This window comes from Caretta caretta, chromosome 1 (assembly GCF_965140235.1).
Source record: "Caretta caretta isolate rCarCar2 chromosome 1, rCarCar1.hap1, whole genome shotgun sequence".
NCBI lineage: Eukaryota > Metazoa > Chordata > Testudines > Cheloniidae > Caretta > Caretta caretta.
The window spans coordinates 23,854,719-23,880,728 of record NC_134206.1 but is presented as its reverse complement, the minus strand read 5'-3'; the positions used below and the strand labels follow the sequence as shown (position 1 = coordinate 23,880,728).

The 26,010-nt window shown below is 39.8% G+C and overlaps 1 protein-coding gene across 1 annotated transcript in view; it reads right to left on the bottom strand.

Annotated features, from left to right (window-relative positions):
- The window catches only part of TMEM135 (transmembrane protein 135), a 396,209-nt gene that overhangs the window by 6,412 nt on the left and 363,787 nt on the right, over positions 1-26,010 (bottom strand). The window contains exons 7-13 of the mRNA XM_048841768.2: positions 20,672-20,713; positions 19,638-19,784; positions 16,384-16,453; positions 10,581-10,748; positions 8,008-8,071; positions 5,792-5,868; positions 1,723-1,821 (exon numbers count right to left, since the gene is read on the bottom strand). Of these exons, the coding sequence (XP_048697725.2) occupies positions 1,723-1,821; positions 5,792-5,868; positions 8,008-8,071; positions 10,581-10,748; positions 16,384-16,453; positions 19,638-19,784; positions 20,672-20,713 (667 nt within the window). The remainder of the gene's footprint in view (positions 1-1,722; positions 1,822-5,791; positions 5,869-8,007; positions 8,072-10,580; positions 10,749-16,383; positions 16,454-19,637; positions 19,785-20,671; positions 20,714-26,010) is intronic.

The following is a 26,010-nucleotide window of genomic DNA, read 5'->3' as shown; positions in this document are numbered from 1 at the left end:
ACGGCTTGTAGTCCATCTTTGTGTGGAATGTTGGTGTAGAGGGCTTCTACATCCATAGTAGCCAGGATGGTGTTATCAGGAAGATCACCGATGGATTGAAGTTTCCTCAGGAAGTCAGTGGTGTCTCGAAGGTAGCTGGGAGTGCTGGTAGCGTAGGGCCTGAGGAGGGAGTCTACATAGCCAGACAATCCTGCTGTCAGGGTGCCAATGCCTGAGATGACGGGGTGCCCAGGATTTCCAGGTTTATGGATCTTGGGTAGTAGATAGAATATCCCAGGTCGGGGTTCCAGGGGTGTGTCTGTGCGGATTTGATCTTGTGCTTTTTCAGGAAGTTTCTTGAGCAAATGCTGTAGTTGCTTTTGGTAACTCTCAGTGGGATCATAGGGTAATGGCTTGTAGAAACTCGTGTTGGAGAGCTGCCGAGCAGCCTCTTGTTCATATTCCGACCTATTCATGATGACAACAGCACCTCCTTTGTCAGCCTTTTTGATTATGATGTCAGAGTTGTTTCTGAGGCTGTGGATGGCATTGCGTTCCGCATGGCTGAGGTTATGGGGCAAGTGATGCTGCTTTTCCACAATTTCAGCCCGTGCACGTCAGCGGAAGCACTCTATGTAGAAGTCCAGTCTGCTGTTTCGACCTTCAGGAGGAGTCCATCTAGAATCCCTCTTTCTGTAGTGTTGGTAGGGAGACCTCTGTGGATTAGTATGTTGTTCAGAGGTATTTTGGAAATATTCCTTGAGTCGGAGACGTCGAAAATAGGATTCTAGGTCACCACAGAACTGTATCATGTTCGTGGGGGTGGAGGGGCAGAAGGAGAGGCCCCGAGATAGAACAGCTGCTTCTGCTGGGCTGAGAGTATAGTTGGATAGGTTAACAATATTGCTAGGTGGGTTGAGGGAAACTTGATTTATTCTAAAGGAATGGTACAGAAAACATATTCTCACTCCCGGAGAATAAAAAGCTCCAGAAATGCATTCAGCCTGAACAAAAGTAGGGTTGGCAGATTCTGACAGCAGCATGCAGATGGCAGGATGGAGTAGCAGAAAGTGGCAGGCGAGTAGGTCAACACGGCCAGGGCCTTTGCAGCAGCCGTGGGAGGTAGATTCAACCAGCACAGCCAGGGCCGGACTGGGGAAGGCAAGAAGAGGAGTAAACCATAGATGAAGAGGTGGTTTTGAGGCACTATAGAAAGGTGGTGAAGGAGTAGGTGATTCAGGAGGGAAGAGAGAGGAGATGACTGCAGCTTGCTTCAAGTTACAAAACTGGAGATTTCCTTGTTAGTTTCTCCTGATTTTTCAAATCTACAGTTGCAGTTAAAGTGGATTGAGTGTGAAGTTTTCCAATTCAGCAGTACTCTATGGTTGAATATTAAAACTTATTGTCTGTCTCCTGGAGCAAAATACTAAGTGAGGTGAAGTCTCTGCCAATCAGTCCATTTTTAATCGTCTTTGGTTAATACATCTTGAGATTTTTTTTTCCATAGAAGTCAAAACCTGCTTATGATACCCACATTATATTACAAATGGATAAACAGTCATGGAAAGACTAAATTATCTTCCCACCGTAACAGTACAAAATCAGTGTGGCAGATACAGAAATAGGAGCTACATTGCACTAACTCCTGCTTTATCATGGAATCTCCATTTCAACCCATTGTTTTAATCAAAATTTGAAATAAGTTGAAGGAATTTTGATTTTATTTGAAGGCAAAATACGTACCGCCTGAAAGCAGATTGCTGTGGAAATGGCATAGATGATGCTGTCTGCATGAGGAAAATAGGGAACCTTTCCTGCTTCAATGCCTTTGAAGTACATGGTCTATAAAAACAAACAAAACACATGTTGAGTAAATCATACCAAAGGCAAATGCATGTACTTTGTCGTTAGTTATGGTCCCATTCCTGAAGTCCCCTGCCAAAGTTGTGACAGCTACTGAAATTCATGTGACATTTTCTTATGCAAGAGCCATGACCTGCAAGCTCATCGGTGTTCTGTAATTTATTTATGGATTTTTCACACTGGAGTGACGTATACATTCAATGCATGGCAAGACTTACTAAAGGATTTTCCAACATTATTGGCTGCAGACTAGCTGCAGGAGGAGGGCAGAAAAGAGAAGCAGTGGAGGTAAGGAAAGCTCTATGAACTCAGATCCAGCCCACCCTTTACAGCTCTGGGGAAAGCAGTCCATTTTCTCTCCCTGCTTAAGTGATTTCTGATGCAGTGATTTCTGATGCAGCTAGCAATGGGAACAACTCCCCTGTTCCTGTGGCATGCAGTTCACTTGTACCCAATGGAACCACCAGCAAATACCGATTCCCCTGCACCATGCAACAAGCAGCATGTAGCCTTCCAGAGAATGGGGGACTGTAATGGGAGAGCCACAAAACAAGGAAAAAGAGAGCAAAATAAAATTAAAATTAAACTAGAAAGCTTTAAAAGAGAGAAAATAAAAATCTTGATGAGCAGGAAGAAAGAATAAAGACAACATGAATAAAAGCAGACACTATAAAGAGCATGTAGAGAGAAGTATGGGGACAGTGATCTCTTTGTACCAGGGGTTGGTATGAGGGATGGGAATGCCCATCCACCAATCACTCCAAAGGAGGCTGCAAACAAACCACGGTTGGGAACTAGTGATGATGTAAATAGATGCGCAGTTTGTCAGTGCATTCATCGTTAGAAGCGTACCATTAACATAGCTTTTTCCATCTTCAAAGCTATTTGAACATTAACTAGTCGTCACATACCTCTATGAGGAAAGTCAAGAAACACCACTGTTACACTCTGTACCTCAAAGCAGCACCCCGGAACCCCCATATTCACTACTCTGATATGATTATGAGATGTTTTGTACAAAGTATGCCTTGTGAGGTATCATTTAAAAAGTCTTGATCTGCTGAATGTTAATATCCTGTTGAGGTGTATATTCTGTTATTGTATGTGAAGTTATAAAGAATTGCTGTGTGCGCGTTACTGAAATATGTCATGAAGTGGGGAGTACCCAGCTAGCATTTCAGTAGCTACAAAGGAGCAACTATCACTGCCCAGACAGGGACTGATGGCCCATCAAGAAGAATCCACTCTTCCAGAGACTCCTCAGAGAGAGCACATACGCAATTAGGACTGCCTGACCCCACATCACAGCAAGGATCTTTCTAGTACCTGGAAAAAAGTATAAAAGAGGGACAGTGACATCATCACTTGGCCTTTCTCCTCCCCCATCTCAACACCTGGAAGATCATCTGGAAGACACAGACTTTGAACTGGGGAGATTGGTCCCAGACTGGGAAGGGAATCTAGCCTGTGTATTGACAACTGTAAGCTGCCCCTAATATCTATTAGGGTGAGAGACTGCTTGATTCAAATATTGCTTAGTCTGTAGATTTTAGACTGCAAGTTTATTCTTATTTCTTAGGTAACCAACATTGACTTCTAATCTACCTTTCTGTAGTTAATAAATCTGTTTTATATTTTACCTAAAACAGCGTGTTCTTGGTTGAAGTGCTTGGGGAATCTCAGCTCAGTTTACAAAGGTTGGTGCATGTCCACTTTCCTATGATGAAGTGGCAAACTAATGAATGAGCTTGTACTGTCCAAGGGAGTCTTGGTGAAAGATGGTATATTTCTGGGGTACAAGCGTAGGAGCTGGGGTGACTTGCTGGTGCCTCTCGCTGTATGATTCATGAGTGGCTCAGGGAGCATTCATGCAATTTAGCTGGCTGTGGGGTTCCACATGCTGATGGCTGAGTGATCACAGCACCTGGAGGGGTTTGCTGCTTGTTACTGACACAGCATTGTGTGAGACAGCCCAGGCTGGAGAGTTATGGGGGCACAGCAGTCCCACAGTTCCGGGTATCCTTTCAAACCCACATTACAAATGTGACTATTGTGGCAGATGGCTTAAATGACTTGTCCAGATCAACGAAAGTAGTATAAATGCTGAGATTAGAATGCAGAGGCTCCTGGATCCTATTGAACAGCACTACATTAATGAGTACTAGGGAACTTTTATGTGCACTTGCAAGGTCTATTTGGAGCAATTAGTGTGCAACACATTAGTGCACTTTATTCATCTTCTCCCTCCCCCCGCAGTGTGCATTACACCACCCGTAGATAAGCCTTCTGGTTCCTGAGTGCCTAAGGCACTTTTGAAAATGGGATTCTGGTCCCTAAGTCACCTAGGTGCATTTAAAAAATTTACCCCAAATGTCTATATGACATTGCACAGCATGGATTTGTTTATTTTAAAGGGGCATTGTAGATCTTGGAGAGTACAGGAGGTAATCTCTGTGATACATGCTTCTTTTTAAAAAGAACAAAGCCAAACAAAGCGGTAAGTAGTCAAATACAATGGATATTTTGCTACCCTTAAACAACTCCAAATCACATACTTTCTTTTTGAGAAAACATTTAAAGTTTATTTTCTTGAACACAGCTTGACCTTCCAAGCAGCATACGCCTCTTTGGTCAGTTACCCTTGGCTTGTATAATATGGTAAAAGAAGTAAAAACTGAAATAAACCCATGCAGTATTTTTGTTATTTCATTGCAGCCACAATGTCTCAGAGTAAAGTCCAGAGAAAACCATCAGCAATACAGCATAACATTTTATTTATTATAAATGTAGCCCTGAAGTACGTAGAACTAATACAACAGGGATAACCCTATGGGACTGAGTTGTGTTGACATATCATTACGTAAACCACCTTCAGAATCTGACTCTGGATTGTAAGGAACATGTAGGACCACATTACATGTTTCTCTTTGTTTCACATTTCATCTTATTCTTCACATTTTTCTCTCTCTTTTCTTTAAAACAAATCCATAGCTAGCAAAGGAGCTGGATTAACAGTATTAGAGATTGGAGTCCTGGAGGTGAGTGGAAGGAAGTGGCAATGGTTCGGGGTTTTGGCATAATGGGCAGACACTATCAGTTTATCCCAGTGCGGCTGCTAGAGGAAGAGCCATGAATAACTCATGATTTCATAGAAAAATCACAGTGAAACTTAAAAAAAGACTCCAAAGAGTGATCTCCCCTTTTCTTTCCCAATTCACATATTCATAAACTGTGACTATAAATATGGGTGTATGAACAATCCCTGAGTTGTTGTTTGCATAGGCAGTCACTCTTCATTTTTACTTTTTCCCAGGCTAACATAATTTTAATAGCTCATAGAAAACAGAATGGACTTTCAGACCTCAAAAAAAAAAAAAAAAAAAAAAAGCAATGTAACTGGTGGTCACTTTCCAGGTTAGAATTTGATCAATTAAAGCAAACAGGAAAGCAATTTCATCTGCATGCTAAAACCAAAACTATATTGAGTTACCGTAATTCATAATTCAGACTAATGCCAAAATCAGAGAACAGAGGCAGGAAGTCAGCTGTAGGTTTTGGCAATAAATCTGAAGGGAAGGACTAGTTTTGACTTATGGTTTTGGTGGAAATTGACAAAATGCACATTCTTGGAACTTTTATATTTGAAATTCTGCAAAGGTGATGCAGCAGGGGGCTACAAAAAGGAAATTAGGGGGAGATGAGGGGGAAAATATGTGCAGATAAATGGATAAACTGTTAGACTTAGTTCTGGAAAGGAGGGATATAAAGGAAATGAGACCACAGGACTGAGCCATCACTTGGGCACACGTCTGGTATAATGGAGCATCGTTGTACAATCTCACATTACATTTGCACTTTTGGCCAACGCTTGTAACATTTGTTTTCTTCCTCCGCTCTGTTACAACAGCTAAGAAGAAACACTCTGGAACTAGCAGTGTACCTTACTTACCTCCACTAGTTTGGAAGCCAGGTACATGGAGATAGTAGTGCTTTTGTAAAACATCATAGAAACTCCTGCCAGGGATCCTGCAACAGTTAGAAAACAAAATTATTGGTAAGAGCCTCAACTATTTCCTTGCTATAGCTCAACACAGTTCTGACATTACACAAACTTGTGACTCTCTCTATTAGCATCTATTACATCCAATGTTCAGTGATGTTTCTGTAGTGCATATGAAAGGGTCTTTTATGCTTTTTAGAAAGAACAGACTCCTGTAATTTTGAAACTGGTAGCCAAATCTTTAGCCCCGTAACCAGCTTCCTGGCCCCAAATCCCCCCCCACCCCCGAACTGGTCCAGAGGATCCATACAACAGTGGATGCTCTGGACCTGACTCTACACACCCACATCCCTGCTGCACAGCGGGTCCACAGGGAGCAGCACTGGGCACCATGCAGACAGTGCATACTTTGTACATACTCACTTCCCACCCCCTCACAGCACAGTGGAACTGCATCAGTTCTACTGCCCAGGGATGTTCTTTGGCTCCAGTGGAAGGGCCAGGTTCTGTCCCTCTTTTTAAATGAACATGCTAATGTATACAGAGCAAGTTCTATTAGACATTGGGAAAGATCAAAATAAAAAAGACAACCTTACTCTTGTGCCAAGTACAATTTATTGCCCTTGATGCTAAACACAAACAATGCAAGTATAATTTATAAAAGGAAACTTCAGAACAAAAGTATTGCATTTACATTAAACCACCTAAACGCTGGTTTTCATTTCAACACAAGCTTCACATTTACTTTCCTGTTCTCAAAGCACTTAGAAATTCCGGAATAGGAACTCGGGACAGACTTCCAAATGCTCTCCAGTAATATTTCACAGTATATGGTGCTTTTCATCCTAAGTATCCTAAGGTGCTTTATAAATGATGGGGTAAATGGTGTTCTCTGTTGTGTGCATACGCTGTGGGGAGAAGAGCATGCACATGAAGTCTAAGTTGAAGTGTCGGAGTAAGATAGGATACTGGTCTCGAGTGCTACGCTGGGGAACTGGTTAATGTGGCCATCAGCACACAATGGTTCCAAGGGTTAGCCTGCTGGACAGATAATGGAATGTACTGCACAAACAAAAGCGGTTACACGCAAGCTATGTGCTGTCCTACGTATGCTATCAAGATGGCTTGATGACCTCCTTTTCCTCCTGCAATGCAGCTCCTAAAGTGTAACGGCAGGATTTTGCTCTCTATGGGTAGGTTTACACTGCAAGCAAAGATGTGCTTGTAGCATGGGCAGGTATATCATGCTAGCTGTAATCTGCCTAGCATGGATAACAACATTAGTGCTGACGCGGTGGCACAGGATTCAGCATGGGCTAGCTGCTACCGTACAAACCCTGCAGGGACCTTGGGTACATGCTCGGGTTGTTCGCCCACACTAAAGCGCATGCTTCCTTCTCTAAACTACCATCGTTGCCCGTTCTAGCTACATTAAAGCTAGATTAGGTATGCCTATCCATGCTACAATCACATCTCTTCTTGCTGTGTAGAAATACTCTGTGTGGTACTTACACACCCCCTGAAGGGGAAGGCAGAAGTTATCCAGATAACCAGGCTTGCTGCCCTGGGTGCCAACTTCCAGGGGATGCCGTGCTGCTCAGCCCCCCCCCCCCCTTTTTTTTGCACTCCACTGACTGACTGCCCACTCTTTTTTTGTTGTTTTTTCCAACCTCTTGGTGGTGGTGGTGGGGGGAGGGGGAGGGAAGTGTGCCAAAATCTAGTCTACCTCTCAAAATGCCTACGGCCACTCCTGTGGACAATCTATGCCCAGCACATTGTACAACCAAAGGGGAGGGGGAAATTTGGTTAAAGATACTGGGGGCAAGCCCCCATTCTTATGAAGTGTCATGCAATCTTTAATGGCCACACAGGGAACAGAGATCCTTGGGATTTTAAGGCTTCATTCATTAGGATTGGGATTCAGGTTATGTCCTTTAGAAGGAAGAAAGTCTGTTTCACAAACACACACACACCCACCCACCCATCAGGATTTGAACCTGTGGTTCCAGCAAGTCTAGGTGTTTTAGAGCTGCTGCTAGAGACTCAGCCATTCCTTCTGGCTAAGCAACAGTAGCTTGTTTATATTTATGCATTTAATCCAACCTTTTAAATCTAATGACAATATTACTGACTTGGGCACTATCCACTTCTTCTCATGGACTTACCTGCTATAAGAGCATGAAGTTCATCATCCAGGTTTCGTACCCAGCGCAGGAAGCAACTAGTACCCTGCATTTGTGGGGGAAATACAATAGCCTTGGTTAGTGTTTTATTTAAAATGTTATTAGTTTGGGGTTACATTACAGTATAATCCAATAATAATGTATAAACATATATATAAGGTATTCATGAATGATCAACAATCACCTCATTAACAATTGTCCCGACTGCTACTATACGCATTTATAAGGCACCCATCACTGGGGTTCCTGGGTGCACTTTATGTATTTTAGATTAGGAGCAAACTAAATTTTCTCAACATTCGGGAGCATATACTGTGTGATCAATCAAACTAACCTTAAACTTACTCTGAAGGGAGAGGGGAAAATCCACCTGCTGTCTGATTACTGTCCATATATTTGGAGCAGCTTAATTTGCTGATCAATCTCTCCCCTCCCCTGTTCAGCTGTGAGGAACAAGAGTAGCCAAAGAGGGTGGGAGGGGTAGAGGAGGGTGACTTTGGTTGACCTCCACTAGGGCCAGAACACTCTCCAGTTCCTCATGTGTCCACCCACAGGCCCACGATGTTTTGATAAATCAGGGCTCCCAGTAACCTAAAGAGCAACTTTAAAGTTTTGCAAATAGCTAAAAGTCCCAATGGAATTGCGGTGTTGTTGTTGCCATGTTGGTTCCATGACACAAGAGACAAGGTGGGTGAGGTAATCTTTGATTGGACCAACTTCTGTTGGTGGAATGGACAAGCTTTCAAGATACACAGAGCTTGTCCTCAGATCTCATTGTCCTAGTGGAATTCCGAGTAACCTGTTGTTATTATGAGCAATTCATAGACCTGTAGAGATTAAGGCCAGAAGGAACCATTAGAATAGATAATCTAGCCTTACCTCCTGTACAGCACAGGTCATTAACTTTCACCTAGTTACCCTTGTATTGATCCCCAAAATTTGTCTTTGACTGAAGCATAACTTGTGTTTGACAAAAGTATATCTTCTAAAAAGCATCTGAAGATATCAAGATTTTTGAAGTGGTCCATGATGTGTCCTCACTGCATCTTGTATTCCATTTTTTTGGCTTGCAATAAGTGAGTGGTTAGAAGGTACTATACAAGATCTGCTTACGTTACACTATGCTTAGTAGGTGAGGTATAGATGTGGTTCTCTGTGACATATCTCAAAGCAGAAATAAAAAAACAATGTAACACACATTCAACATGCAGTCACCCTTCAACATTAAAAACATCAGGCAGAATATTTCACCCTTTATAAACTCCAGTAAAAGATTTGAGTAGCTGTCATTTTTGTAAACTCTCAACAGCTCATTTGTGCAGTTCTACCAAAATTTTTAATCCCGGTAATTAACAATTACTTGTGTCTAATTCTAGCCACTTTAAATTAAAAGTGAAATTCTGTTTTCTTGCTTTGCAGCCTGTAACAGTTGATTACAAAAGTAAGACAGTAGTTTTTAGCTTTTGAATACTCACATATTTATGTCTGAATACGCAATAGAAATATTGTTAATTTGGTTAAGGATATGAAATTGCTATGGTTACATCAACATTTGAGTATTGCAGCATGCTCTGCGTGTGGCTATAGGTTGGGCCAGATTCTCAGCTGCTGTAAATCAATATAATTCAGTTGATTTCAAGGGAGCTGCAGTAATCTACATCAGCTGACAATCCAGTCTACATCAGTTTAAAATCTGGAACTGGAGTAGAAGGTGGCTTCCCAACTGGTGAGTGGAGTGTCATAGGAGTAGCACAGGACACTTTATCCTACAATTTTTTGCTGGTAGCTTCAAGGTTGTACAAGGAGGAGGGTGAAAAGTTGTTCACTTTAAGTGCTGAGGATAGGATATGAAGCAATGGACTTACATTGCAGCAAGGGCAGTTTAGGTTAGACATTAGGAAAAACAACCTGTCAGCGTAGTGAACATTCCAAAAACTACCTAGGGTGGTTGTGGAATCTCCATCATTGTCTAACCTGTTCTTAAAACCTCCAAACACCTGTCAGGACTGGTCTACTTAGTCCTGCTTTGAGTGCAGGGGATTGGACTAGATGACCTACTGAGGTTCCTTCCAGTCCTACACTTCTATGATTCTAAGGTAGAATTGAAGATGTTGCTTATGAGCTAAAAAACCCTAAGTGGCCTGGGAGATGCCTACTTGAAAAAGAGCCTCTTTTCATGGGCAATACTGTTTCTCCTGCAGATAATAGAGGTGGCTGAGCTAGAGTCTCCTCCATATAACAGAAAGGGCTGCTGACACCATCCGTTTCACTTTAGAATTCACTCCCCTCTAGGTCTGAAATTGCTCAAATCCACTCACTTTCAGGACATACTGCAAATCTCATCTGTTTTTTTGAGCACTCGTGGGGAGAATGGAAGAGCAGATCCTGAGCTTGGGCATTGGCTTGACATTTATGATTTGATTACAACTAGACTTTGTTATGGGCTGAGGGTCTGTACAATGTCAGAATGTTTAAGTAAAGACGGGGGGGCTTTTTGTTATTTTCGAAATCAACATAAATAAATGATACTAAGTTTTCAATGTTTTTGCACTTACTTTGTATATACTGACAAAAGATCCCAGAAAGGCTCCAAGCTGGAAGTTTTCTTTGTTATAGAATAGAGAAAGCAGCCGGGAAGGTTTTGTAAATAGATGCCTGAACGCTGATGGGATTCGAAGGCAACACTGGATCAGGTAACCAACACTAAACATTCTAATGAAGCCCTGGAGGAAAAGTTAAGAAACAGCAACTTTAAAAAAAATTGGCAAAAAACATGACCTACACGAGTGTACTCGTAGCTTATTTTTGAAATGCAGCATTTTAAAAGCCCACTTTGTTGACATTATCTGAAATGTACCCTCCCTTCTTGGAACTTGAAACTAGCTTTTTGAACTAACTTCCCTGCAAAATAACTAAGGAAATAGAATCCTAGACCGCCTAGATTGACTGTCTTTCTTTTAACTTAAATGGATACTTAAAAGGTCTCAAAGGACACACACTATCTCTACTCCAAAATTCTGTTCCTTGAAACAGTCCTGATGGCTTAATTTCCAAATTATTCTCTCCCCGCCTTCAACCACAGTTGGGTATGGAAAGGCAAACAATGTGGTAAAGAAAATAAGCCACATACTCAAACATCTGGAAGAAGTGCTGAGGGAGGGGAAAAGCCCATAAGAAAACAAAGTCCTTTCAGAAAATGTGTGAATTAGACAGTGACAGTGACTCCTTGACATGTTCTCTCAACAAACAACCGACCTGGAGGCTTTGCAAAGTCTGCTATGAAGAAAGTGCAAACCCAGAAGAGATCATGTGCAGAACTATTAAAAAAGACAAACACAGGCTCATATGAAATTCTTCCTACTGCTCCACCCTGAAAGGCTGATATGTCTCAGAGTTTGTTTTGTAAAGTGCCATAACTGAGATTGGGTTGGTTCTTTCGTTCTAAATTCTTTTCTTTTTCTGTTTCTTGTAATTTTCTCAACAGTTTCTTATGCTTATTCTTAGCCCACAGGTAACCATCTCTGAAAAGTCTGAAGAAAATCTGTCCACTCATTTAAAAAAAATCATCCAAGTGTGAGGAAAAAAAGCTTCAGCCTTTAAGAAAATTATTTAGAGGCTTCTTTTTTCTTCTTCTTTTAACGGTTTGATAATTTAAGAACAGTTGGTTTTAAAGCATAAATCTAGGTATTTATCACTCTCTCTCCACATAGCAGAAAATGCTTTCTTGGTTGGAAACATTTCATTTGAAAATATCTGAACATCGTGTGCTGAGCACTGGTAGTACATTCTTACTGAATTAAGCAGGCCTCTGAGTGGGATGTTCCAAATGTTCAAGGTTTCTGTTATTTGTTTATAAAACCAGTGGGCAGAGGATTGAAATTAGCAATCTGTCCAATTCAGAAATTAAAAATCTGTGCATCATACAGAACATTTTAATCCCTCATAAAAAGTCCCAAAACTTTATTCTGGTTAAACATCATCAGCAACACCCATTTCTTGCAACAATAATATTCCATAACTTTTTACTTATGAAACTGTTTATGAAACAAAGTAAGTGGGGTACAACAGTTAAATAACAATGTCTGGAAGTGGATGGACAGTATTAGTGCATTCCGGAATAAGTGTATTGTGTCTTTTACAATGGTACTAGTGAAAAGGCAGTAGCCAGCTGTATGAAATAGCTCCTATGTCTCCATCGCATGTGGCTTTAAAAGCTAAGTAAATGATATCTTCTGGGGAACTTTTATCTCATATTTTCTAAATAGTTTATATCACAGTGAGGTGCGATCATATAATGAAAACCTCTATTTCAAAGTTTATGGGCAAGGCAGAATTAAATTTACTCCGTGAATCTTAATTCTGAATTTTCTGACTTTTGTGTAATTAAAATGTCAAATTTAAGATGAATTTAGATTATGTAAAATTATGGGAAGTTTTACAATAGTCACAAACATAGGACAAAAACAAAAAACTCAGAGCCCTCACTTTTCACCCACCAAAAGAAAAAGGGATTTTAGTTCTGATGGACTAGAACACGACATTGTATTATGCTGTTCCAATCTGCAAACTGTCTAGCACATGAGTAACTCATGAACAAGTCCCATTGAAATGTGTGGGTCTGCAGGATTAGGGCCTTAGCTCTCGTGTGCAGCGAACAGTAGCAAGACATATAAATACTGAATCTTTATCATTAGTTCAGTGAGCAATAAGGAGACAATATAACAAGCACTTTACAGCTGATTTGCATTACCTGTAGTCACACAAAAAATTCAGTTTTGTAAATTATAAGATCATCAATTATCACTTTTATTCTCCATAGAAAGATATCAGATCACAGGCAAATGAATGGGGGAAAAGAAAAATATAAAAAATACACAAAAGAAGGAAATTAATATACACTGAAATCTCTATATTAAACCTTTCCTTAGGAACAATGTTGCAGAAATTTTATGATTTGGATACGAAGAGCCAGAAATAGCAGTGCAATTAAATTACACATCTGCAAAAATCATCTGAGGAATTCAATTTTTTTAAAAAGATTCTTTAAAAATATCTTGATAGTATTAAAACTCAATTCCCCAAATGTATATATTCAAAACAGAGTTCAGTAATATACCAGAAGTCAGATAAATTGTAGCAGTGTTTCCAAATAGTATTAAAACTATCAATTTTTTAATAAATTTGCTTTCAAATTAAATGTAGAATCATTTACAAATTGAACTGTTCGGTATAGTATCCCACATCTCTTGAAAGAATAATAAAAATAAAATAAAATAAAATAATTAAACAGATTGTAACTACTGGAGTATTCTCCTAATTTTCTTCTAGTCACCACAATTACCAGGTAAACTGTATTGTTCATCTGCTGTTATCATCAACACTGGCACAGAGAAACTGAAGTTCATCATTTTAGGTACGCACTGTTGGCTAACATATATCTTCCTTTAAATTAGCTGCTGGAATCAAGTGGATCAAAGGAGAAAGGGAAGGCTCTTCAAATGCCTTTGTTGGACTAGACAACCCTTCACAGAACTCTACACAGCCAAGACACCCAGATTATTTCAAATTCTAAGTGAAGTTTATGAAAATGAGGTGATCCACTAGCCTGCTATCAAAGATAAAGATAAAAGGCTACTGCAGGTTATACTAGCTGGCTAATATATGTCTAAATATGGAGAAGGAAAGAGAAAAGAGAATGTGATAGAAATGTATGCATAACTATGATAATAGGAAGACAAGCAATGGTAAGGGAAAATATAATACAGAGGAAAAACTTGGCATTATCACGGATAGTTCTCAGAAAATATCTGCTCAAACTAAAAGAATGTTAGGAACCATTAGGAAAGGAACAGATAAGAAGACAGAAAATGTCATAATGCCACTGTATAAATCCATGGTACACCCACATCTTGAATACTCTGTGTAGTTCTGGTTGCACCACTTCAAAAAAGATGTATCAGAATTGGAAATGGTAGAGAGAAGGGCAACAAAAATGACTAGAGGTATGGAACAGCTTCCATGAGGAGAGATTGAAAAGACTGGGACTGTTCATCTTGGAAAAGAGATAACTAAGGGGGGATCTGATAAAGGTCTATACAATAATGAATTGTGTGAGAAAGTGACTAGGGAAGTGTTATTTACCCCTTCACATAACACAAGAACCAGAGGTCATCTGATGAAATTAAGAGGCAGCAGATTAAAAACAAACATAAGGAAGTACTTCACACAACGCACAGTCAACCTGTGGAAATCGTTACCAGGGAATGTTGTGAAGGCCAAAAGTATAACTGGGTTCAAAGAAGAATCAGATAAATTCACGGAGACTAGGTCCATCACTGGCTAATAGCCAAGATGGTTAGGGATGCAATCCCATGCTCTGGGTATCCCTCAACCTCTGACTGTTAGAAACTGGAACTGGATGACAAGGGATGGATCTCTTGATAAATTGCCCTGTTCTGTTCACTGCCTCTGAAGCATCTGACATGGGCCACTGTTGGAAGCAGAACAGTGGACTAAATGGACCATTGGTTTGACCACGTATGCCATTCTTATGTTTGTTAAGGTAAATAAATTGAGCTCCTTGAGTCTATCACTGTAAGGCAGGTTATCTAATCCTTTAATCATTCTTATGGGTCTTCTCTGAATCCTCTATAATTTATCAACATCCTTCTTGAATTGTTGACACCAGAATTGGACGTGGTATTCCAGCAGCAGTCACATGAGGGCCAAATACAGAGGTAAAATAACCTCTCTATTTCTACTCAAGATTCCCCTGTTTATGCATCCAAAGATCACATTAGCACTTTTGGCCACAGTGTTACACTGGGAGCTCATGTTCAGCTGATTATCCACCCTGACTCCCAAATCTTTTTCTGAGTCACTGCTTCCTACATCCTGTAAGTGTGGCCCTACATCCTTTGTTCCTAGATGTATACATTTACATTTAACTATAAAGCTGTGCAACAGCTAACCACATGTTGTCTTAACTTAGGCCCTGATCATACGAACACTTATGCACATGCTAACGTTACTACTATGTTAAGTCCAACTGAAGACATGGAATTTTATAGAATCTATACATTAGGCACCCAATTTTGAAAATTCTGGTGAAAATAATAAAAAAATAGGTGCTGAATGGTTCTCTCTTTTCTCATCCCAAGGAGGGAAGAGGTATTTTCTGTTAGTTATTCTAGTTGTGTTGTTTTTATGTTTAGTCACTTTATCTTTAGTAAAAAAAAATTGTTACAATTATTCTGAATATTTTGTAAATATTTTATTACACATTCCCAGATCTATTCAGCAAAATACTTCACGTCCCACAGACTTCAATGGAACTTCAGCACATACTTAAATACTTTGTTGAATCAGAGGCTAACACTGTCACTAAGTTTGCTGAAATATTGCATAGTTCAAAGAAAAAGTAACAAAATAATATTGAACAAGATACTGAACTGTGTAAATATAAGAAAATAACTATTGTACTATACCTCCTCTAAAGCTTTATCTTAATGTAGCGAGCCTTGCCATAAAAAACCAAAAGAGATAAATTCTAAAAAAATGCACTATTTTTAATGGGGGAAAAAAAGCATTTTAAAGATAAAATATAGCAGAAGCATCCGTAAAAGCTAAACTGCCTAGCTATCAATTTTTGCTTCTCCATAAATAAAAAATGTAGATTATTAAAAGATCAAGTTCTGCTGAAGTTTCACCCAAAACTAGGACCATGTAGCAGGTTGTCCCACCTGTGCCAATCTTCTCCACACAGTACTCCTCTGAAAAAATGCCCATAAACATGGCCATATTATGGAGGAGGCTAATTCATGCCACTGGACATAGACAGCTCTCTCTGTCTGCAGCAACTGTGGACAATCTCCCATTACCCCTTAAAATAAATTAATAGACTAGCGAGTCCAAAATCAAACAACAGTGTGCCAGACATGCACAGCTGTATGTGTGCCACTGCTGATCTGTCTGCCCAGCACAGCACATTCCAGGTGCTTTATTTAGGATGTAGCTGCAAGTGGGATCAGTTACGAAGAGCCTCATGTAATTAAGCAAGTTTATTTTTTGCTGATCCATTTTTTTCCACTCACTTTAGGTTCTCAGATTATTGTATTGATCTACCATAGTAGTGTAGTTGAAAGAAAGAAAGATTCTTGTGCAGAAGATGATTTTCACAAACTTATAACTGACTCTTTTTATTATGAAAAAGCATGACCAACAACAGACTTCAGAGGCTAAGACATATGGAATCTGCATTTGCCCATTGTAACTTACATATTCTTTTTCTGTACTAAACTTTATACGTTTTCACCAGTCTCTGTGAGTGTTTACAAAAAATGTCAGATTCCTACTTACTTTAATGCAATATGAGATGCAATTATCTTCATAATGTTTACAGCATCTATGTCTTGGACCATGTTTGCATCTGCAAAAGAAACAATGAAATCCATATTAACCAGAAGTTGGTTTTACTGTAATCTACTGGAGATTTTATAAACTTTCTCTTGCTAAAAATGTATACAATAGTCTCTTGCTATTTCCCCATTATTTATTTTGCATGTCACGTTTTGACACAGTCCTACATGACATTTTCGTAAGCAAACTAGGGAAATGCGGTCTAGACGAAATTACTATCAGGGGGTGCACAACATGTTAAAAGCTTGTACTCCTAGAGTACTCAATAGTTTGCTGTCAAACTGGGAGGGCCTATCCAATGGGGTCTCACAGGGGTCAGTCAGGGTCTGGTACTAGTTAATATTTTCATTAATGATTTGGATAATGGAGAGAAGAGTATGCTATACATTTGAAGATGACACCAAGCTGGAAGAGGTTGTAAGCACTTTGGAGGACAGGACTGGAATTCAAAACAACTTGACAAATTGGAAAATTGGTCTGAAATCAACAAGATGAAATTCAAACAAGACAAGTACAAAGTACTACACTTAGGAAGGAAAAAATCAAACACACAACTAAAAATTGGTGAATAACTGACTAGATAATAGTAATGCTGAAAAGGATCTGGGGGTTACAGTGTATCACAAACTGAATATGAATCTACAATCTGACGCAGTTATAAAAAGGACTAATATCAATGTGGAGTGTATTAACAGGACTACTGTATGTAAGACACAGGGGGTAAATTGTCCCACTTTTCCCGGCACTAATAAGGCCTCAGCTGGAGTATTGTGTTCAGTTCTGAGCACCACACTTTAGGAAAGATGATGTGGTCAAATTGGAGAGAGTCCAGAGAAGAGCAACAAAAATGATAAAAGGTTTAGAAAACCTGACCTATGAGGAAAGATTAAAAAACTGGGTATCTTTAGTCTTGAGAAAAGAAAACGGAGGGGGTACCTGATAACAGTCTTCACATATGTTAAGGACTGTTATAAAGAGAATAGGAATCAATTGTTCTTCACGTCCACTGAAGGCAACACAAGAAGTAATGGGCTTAATCTGTAGCAAGGGAGGTTTAGGTTACATATTAGGGAAAATATCCTAACTATATCGGAAGTTAAGCACTGGAAGAGGATTCCAGGGGAGGTTGTGGAATCCCCATCACTGGATGTTAAGAACAGGTTGGACAACACTGTCAGGGATGGTCGAGGTATAATTGGTCCTGCCTCTGCACAGGAGGCTGAATTAGATAACCTCTTGAAGTCCTGTCCAACCCTACATTGCTATGATTCAATTGTAAGGCACTATGTACTTTTATGAAGTCATCAAAGTACTGTACAAATAAAACAGTACTTTATTAGTATTTCAGAAGTACATGTACATGTATTTTGACCCAATCCTCTTTTCCATGCTAAGCTTGGGTAAACGGCCTATGCCTATGAATTCCCTACTGTGGCCTATGGGAAGGAATTGTGAATCATCCCTCCAAGACCATAGAGCTGTAGCTGGGCCATTCTGCAGCCTATGATCACTGACACTCTCTCCCACACCCACCCATATTAGACTGATGTTGCTGTTTTGGCCAGGGATCCACTGGCTATACTGCAATCCCTCCCTGTACCACCTTGTGGGCCTACTGGAGGGAACTGCAGAGGCCCCTCTCTCAACCATGATCATTCCAGTGCAGTGTAGTTCTGTCAGTTTCACTGTGGTATAGATTTTCTGTGGCCCTTACTTGGGATTAGGGTTTGGCTCAAAGCATAAAGAGGAGATGATTTTAGGGAGGATGGGATGTGTGGATTTTACAGTAATTAGACTTGTATGACACAGAATTAAAGGTTTCAGAGTAGCAGCCGTGTTAGTCTGTATTCGCAAAAAGAAAAGGAGTACTTGTGGCACCTTAGAGACTAACAAATTTATTTGAGGAAAGTCATTTCATACTAGCTCTAAAAATGATATTTTCTTGTAGTCAATTATTTGTGGTTTAATAGAAAATAAATCACATAATTTATATACTGTGTCAAATATCCTGGAAGCTTTGAATCATGTATTGTAAAGTATATTGGCCATAAATCATCCACAAGATTAGTTTATGTAGCAAAAATTGTAACGAGAACGTGATCAGGTTACAGACATTTAGAATCAATTATATCTGAAAGGAAACATATGGAAGAGAAACTTGAGAAAGTATTAGGATTAAAAATGCAATGGTTTTTGAATGTAGGGGAAGAGGGAGTTTGGAAATCCCAAAGGAAGTATACTCCTCATTTGTTAATCGTTTAGCCTTCTAACGTTGAACAAATACATTTTGGCTAGAGGGGCACTGATCATGCCTCACTATTTTCAATTAGTTCATGTCAAGGGTATTTAAAACAAAATAGGTATGAGGAACAAGAAAGGGATTGGCCTTCTAGCTATCCCTTAGCTCAATGCTGGAGGTAAGTGTTTCTTTCTATTTGAAGGGCTTTCACTCTGAAATAAGCACTCTTCACCACCCCTTTCACAACATGGAATACTTAGAACATCTTTTTTGTTCCTGACTGTCAGGAACATACTGTAATAAGGACCTAGTCCTAAAAAGGGGGCTGAACACCTTTCTCTCCCATAGAAGTAAATAGGAGCTGAGAGTGCTCAACCCTACTCTTATTTGTGAAGGAAGGAGGCTTCTGCTATGCTTGATTTACCATCACCAGAAGTATTACAATCGAGATTTAGCTAGTGCTTCACCTGTAGACTTATACTGCAGTAATGCTGGATTTGGGACACAGAAGGTCAACCGTATTACCAAATGAAGAAGGGACAGGTAGGTGATGGAGGCTTGCTGTCCCACTTCAAAACCTGTGTCTATGGGAGAAAACAAGGGGTTTAAGGCTCTCCCAATGATTTTTGCTGCAGATGAGAGGTCAGACTAGAAGCTGACCCAGAACTTTCCTGCCAAAGTGGGGGGTAGATGAAGGCTGTTACCTAGTTAGTGAATTGTATATCTTAAGTAATATGAGCTAATGCTAATAAATAGGTTTATCTTTGTTTTACTTTGTTTTTAATAATAGCTCACCGTTTTGTTATTGTTGTTAATCAATAAAAGAAATACAAATCAAAAATAGCATGAAACACTGTTGTTATATAAAATGGAATGAGCACGTGTGAAAGTGAGTAAAATAAAAAGGAATCAATTAGGGTTTGGGTTTGTTTTTTTTTTGTTTTTTTGGACTCACACTTTGTCCACAAGTTTCTTTGTTAGAGCTATTATGTTCATTCGCCGTGATACTTCTTCCCGGTGCTTTATTTTTCTGTCTATTTTTGAAAATGCTACTTCTGGTGAAAATGAATGTGTGGGAATTTCTTCTTTACCTACAATGAATCTGGAAGGAAAAGGAAAACACAAGGCAATTATATTTGTTACTTAAAAAGCAAATAAAAAACCGAAGTCTTTAAAAATGGATTCCACAGAGTAGTATTAATAATTTTCCGCACCTTACAACTCTTCTTTTGAGCACGGCCTGAGATCCCAACTTTAGGAGGCAGGCAAGTGTCATTATCCCCATATTACCAAAAGCAACACAGGATCAGAGAAGTTGTACAAGGAAATGTCTGGCAGAGCTAGGAATAAAACCCAAGTTTCTAATATGACAGACACAAGACTTAATCATGCACTGTCTACATGCCTCCTATGGTGTCTGTAAAATGGAGCCACTCCTGTATTCCCAAAAAGAAAAGGAGTACTTGTGGCACCTTAGAGACTAACCAATTTATTTGAGCATGAGCTTTCGTGAGCTACAGCTCACTTCATCAGATGTTTACCGTGGAAATCTGTATTCCCAGAGTACTTTGTAAATATAAACCACCATTAACAAACATACAGGACCCAGGACAAAACACAGTAGCAACAGATTTCTGCTTATTCCCAGTAGAATGCTGGGATTTAGGATTCCTGTCTCTGGAAGAGGAAATGTTTAACGCTCCTTCTCACACATACATCGCCTAGCCCCATGCATTAGCACTGTATTCATTTATTGTAAATCCCCTTTTGTAAAACAGTCACACATTTGAAAACTCTCCTTTCCTGCCAATTCTATATTATGGCCTCTTTGAAATATACAATATGTCTCAAAATACAGGAAAGGTTTATACCAGTACGGTTTTTGTTAAGGAGATTCTGGTGTCCTATAAAGCAGCTTCCAGTATACACGTTTCCCCAAAATGGTCACTTTGAGCTAAAACTACTGGGTTTGTTTTTTTAGATACTTACTTAAGCGCAGAGAATGTAAATCCTTTCAAACCATCTTTGCACCTGAAACACAAAAATTAGACTTTTGGTTTTGTGTGACAATCTGCATGCAACGAAAATAAAATCTCAGAGATGAAATATTGATGTAAAGCTGCCTAAGAACAACAAAAATTTGAGGATAACGATTTGATCATTGATAAATCCAATAAAGGAAAATAAGTATGCAACTAATTTATAGCCAACGGGGATAACACAGTTTTCAGCATGAAGTACACCATGGCCTCCTGGAATTTCCTGGGAGACTGTGAACAGAGAACACCCAGAACCTCCTGTGTCAAAACTTTTTGATCAAAACTGATAGGGATATGCAGATCTTTAAAGAAGGAAGATCTAAGTTTTACCCCTGCTGTGACCGTGAGACAAATATTGGCCATGGTCTACAGAAGTAACAATGTGAATTCTTATGTGGCCATGGATTTGTTAGTTTTACAAAAAACTGTCACAATGTGCTTGACAAAACATAAACCTACTGAAAGGGATGAGAAGTGTTCTGCACACTTTTTTTTTTTAAACACACTTGGAGTTTGAGAGCTAGTGTCTTCCTTCATATGGGAGCTGAATCCTGCACTCCTTATTCTGGAAAAAAACTTCCACTGTAAAAGTCACAGCATGTCAATTGTATGGCAGTTGCTCTGGTTCTGCAGCCCTTCTGCATGAGTGTATGGGACTACATTTCTGAATAAGGGTAGCAAGAAAGGGCCCTAGATTTGTAAATGCTAATGCTGATTGCGGTATAATATGTAAGCTTTCCTCTAATACTTTGACGTTTTAATTGGCAACTGGAGTTTCAGGAGTTTGATGTTTTCTGAAGTGGGTGTGTTGACTGCAATTGGAGCCTGCAGCTGCTACGGATTCTTCCTGGATGACTATCAGTGTATCAGTGTCCTGCTGCTAGAGAAGCAAAGAGCAGCACTTTTTACTCTAGACATTTGTATTTTTTTTTCTTTTTAGAGGGCTATAAATCAGAGGGGAATGGATCATGATGAAAGTGCACTACAGTCAGAATATATGACACATAAAAAAGCTGCTATTTTATTCCATTAGTTAAAGAATACATTGTATGCTAACAGAAGATAAAATCCTGCCATTAAGATAGCCAGTTGCCAAGGCTGGGAGAATAGCAGTGGTTGAGCAGAAGGTCCTTGTGCCATGCTGCCCACACAGGCCAAGATGCCTCAGGAAAGCTTGGGGCACCACCATCCCTAGGACATGTAACTGCTATTCCAAGAAAGGAGCAGGTGTAGAGCATTTAGTGCCTGCTGCTGATAGCAGTATGTGTATGGGAAAGTGGGGGAATGGAATGGGAAAGTGGCTTGGATTACTGACCAGGCTTGCCTGGGACTATGTATCACTGGATACATGTTATACAACCCCGCACAGACCATCATTCAGTTGCCCTTCTGCTCTTGGATGTGCTAATGAGGAGGAAAAGGCTCCCCGTGCTGTCTTTATCAGGCCCTGATCCTGCAATTGATGGCGTGTGGGTGACTGTGTGAAGCCCCACTGACTTCAGAGGGCTTCATACAGTCTGCTTGTAGGCTATCAACTAAAATTGGGGCCTTAGTTTCTAATTTTATTGTTACTCATGACAGTCTTCTTTGCTCAGAATACAAACAAATAAAATGTGCAATTTAAGTTTAAATACACAAGTAGTCATTTGGAGAGTTTTATACAAACAAAGAAGTAATTATAATGCAACCCTGAAAAGTCATTTTGCCTCAATCTTGCAGCTTCAGTTTGCAACAATTATTACATCATTACACCAGTAGATGTCCCTAATCAACTGTTATTCAAGCGGGGACAGATCTGACAGAATTCTTGACCAACATTGTTTCACTAGTAATTTTCTTTTAAATTTGCATCAAAGAAGACAATTAATAAATGAGGCACTGATCTTAAAACGCTACCAGACATCTAAGTTACTCAAATGCAAAACATGTAAAAGGTATCCATTACCCTAGGAAACATTAAGAACATTTCTGTACAACCTTTCATAATGCCTATCCCCATTAGCCATCTATGATAATTAATCCCCACCTAGTTATTAGTTTGTGTGAGAGTCATTATCAGAGTTATGGTATCACTATTATTTACAATTGTATTAATGGTGAAACCTTCCAAACAAAATGCACCAGCCAGTTACATATATGGCTTAACGCAGGGGCTCTCAACCTTTTACTTTCTGAGGCTCCCCAACATGCTATAAAAAGCTCTACGGCCCACCTGAGACACAACAACTGGTTTTCTGCAAACAAAAGCAAGGACTGGCATTAGGGGATAGCAAGCAGTGCAACTGCCTGGGGCCCCAGGCCACAGGGGCCCCCAGGAAGCTAAGTTGCTCAGGCTTCGACTTCAGTCCCAGGTGGAAGGGTTCAGGGCCCTGGGCTTCAGCCCCATGTGGTGGGACTTCAGCTTTCTGCCCTGGGCCCCAGAGAGTCTAACACTGGCTCTGCTCGGCGGACCCCCTGAAACTTGTTTGCGGCCCCCCAGGGGGCCCCGGACTCCTGGTTGAGAACCACTGGCTAAGCATATAAGCAATATTACAAATATCATTCTATTTGGAGTTCTATTTACAGCTCAGGTTTATTTAGTTTAAGGTATAACATGATCCAATGGTTGGGAGTTGAAGCTAGACAAATTCCGATTGGAAATTAGACATAAATTTTTAACAGAGAGAGTAATTGCCATTGGAACAATTTACCAAAGGTTGTGGTGGATTCTCCAACACCGACAATTTTTAAATCAGGGTATTTTTCTAAAAGATATGTTCTAGGAATTATCTTGGTAAAGTTCTATGACTCGTGTTATACAAGAGATCGGACTAGATGATCACAATGTTCCCTTCTGACCTCGGAATCTATTAATCATTTCAATGTTGTAAACTTTAACAGTAATACAATCAGCACATGACATCGTTTCTCACAACTCTGAAAGTCACTGGGCCAGATTCTCAACCCCTGCAATTTGGTATCTTTGGGGCATCCTGAGCAGCATGAAGGGCACATACTCTGGCTGCAGCTGGCCAGTTGAGAATTTTCCCTCCAGAGGGGAATTCTCCACTGATGCAAAGCCAGATGAGCCAGCTCCTCTGCCAACTGTCTCTTTCTAGTATGGGTTAGGACAGAAGAGAGAGGGAATGGAGCAGAGCTCTAGGATACTCTAACTTACATCAGGGCTACAGTTGGGCAAGTGTTACAACTCTATAAACAGTCCAGGGGTCCTCGAACTTCTTGTGCCCAACAGATCTTGGCACAGGAGAGAATCTGGCCCATGTTATCCAAAATATCAGATGAAGAAAAATATTACTTGAGGCCACATGCACACATTTTCCCCTAAAGAAAGCTACTCTTGCCACAATCTAGAACAGCTCTCCTGTGTGGAAGCAAAATTCAGCCAGACTTTAACAATCAGGTCTTAAACCAACTCTAATTTTGTTGAGAGAGGCACGCTTAATCTCTAACCAGTGTGTAGGGAAGGGAAGAGGTCTCCTCACCAAGCTGTAGGGCTAAAACCCAGCTATTATGTTTTCAATTTTTTTATTGGCATTCCTTGCTAAAACTTTTATAAAGGCTCACTCTCTGTGATTGACTGACACGCTCTGCTCAAGAAGTCAGCTGGGAAAAGGAGTTTAATTACTGTCATTTCACCCACTGTACTTGTTGGGAGAATGTGACACGTGACACATTTACTGAAAAATCACAATATTTTCCACTGAATGAAGTGAGCTGTAGCTCACGAAAGCTTATGCTCAAATAAATTTGTTAGTCTCTAAGGTGCCACAAGTACTCCTTTTCTTTTTGCGAATATTACCTATGTTATCCTTCAAGGAAAAAGTAAATTAGAAAAATTCAACTTTCCCTACATTGAATTTCATTATGGCTGTGTGTTCTGGGAATTAAGCTCACTCTTCCACAAGAATAAGAAGTACCATGGCATAACAATTTACTGGTTGTGATAGAATATGCTTAAGAAGGATTAACATATAAAGTAGGTGTCACATACCAGTCCAAAGACTAAGCCTAGTAGCCAGGGGAGAAAATGCCCAAGTTGTCACACCATGAAGCCATGCCCCACAAACCACAGCCCCTGCAATTTCAAGGAGTAAAAGTTGTCCACTCTTCAGTGTGAACTATACTTCTTGTAATGCATTGTCAATCAGCTTCCTATTTTATACACTTTAAATACAGGTTACACTCTCTCTTGCTTCTGTTGTAACATTTTTCTTTTCCTTGCTTCTTTTCACTGTGTCCTATATAATGTGTCATTTTCCTGAGTTGCTTTCTGTGTCTGTCTCCTCTTTTCCTTCTCTCTCCCTCTACCCACCTGCAGCCTCTTTCTCTCCTTTTCCTGATACTATTATTTTAACCTCTTCCTCTATAATTTCTCTTTCCTTTCTTCTCCTATTTCTTTCTTGTCACTCCCAATACCACATTTTTTTTAACCTATCCTATCTATATCCCTTGCACCCACCATATCACAATGATTTTTTTGCCTATCAGAATCAAATGGATTGGGAGTGAAAGGGTGGATTTCTAATTAATAGCTCTGGAGAAAAATGGTTTCTATATGATCGATGAGACACTGGAGATCAAGTGGACGTAATGGCTGTCTGGGCCACCTCCATAATGATTTTGACCCAAAGAGGTGGGCAGGTAAACATGTATTATTAGCCCAAGTTTAGTTCTACTGCAAGCCATCTGAGAATTGCTTGTATATTTGACGGCTTTGAAACATGGAAGTGAGGTTCAGTAATGTTTAACTCTCCCATAAGAACTGAAAGAGATACATATTACTCAATGGGATCAAATGACATCTCAAAATCATTCATTCCAAGCCAATAATATTTTTACCATAACCCTGCTTGTACAAAATAAAATATCAGAGATGTATGGACAAAGGTATAGCCAACCTCTCTCTCTGGCCTCTCAATCAGGCCTGAGGAGATAAGGCTGAGGCCAAAGCAGACTTTAATAGCTCTTTCTGGTGTTTTTCACACTAGGTGAGTTGGCCTTTTAGCTGTTAAGCCATGATTTTTAATAACAGGTGTTCGTAAGCTTTATTAAATCTGTACTGACCCGTCACTACAACTGACCTTTGCAACAAGAACCAGATTCATCTCAGATACACCAATGTAGACACGAAGTGACTCCACTAACTTCTACAGAATTAGTTGCTCCAGTTTTACATCAGCATGGATCAGAGAAGAATTTGCTCCAGTGTCTTACCATTAGAGATGGAAACCAAACCAAATCTCAAATGTGAACTCATAACCCAAATTTTTGGGGCAGAGAAGGGTTCAG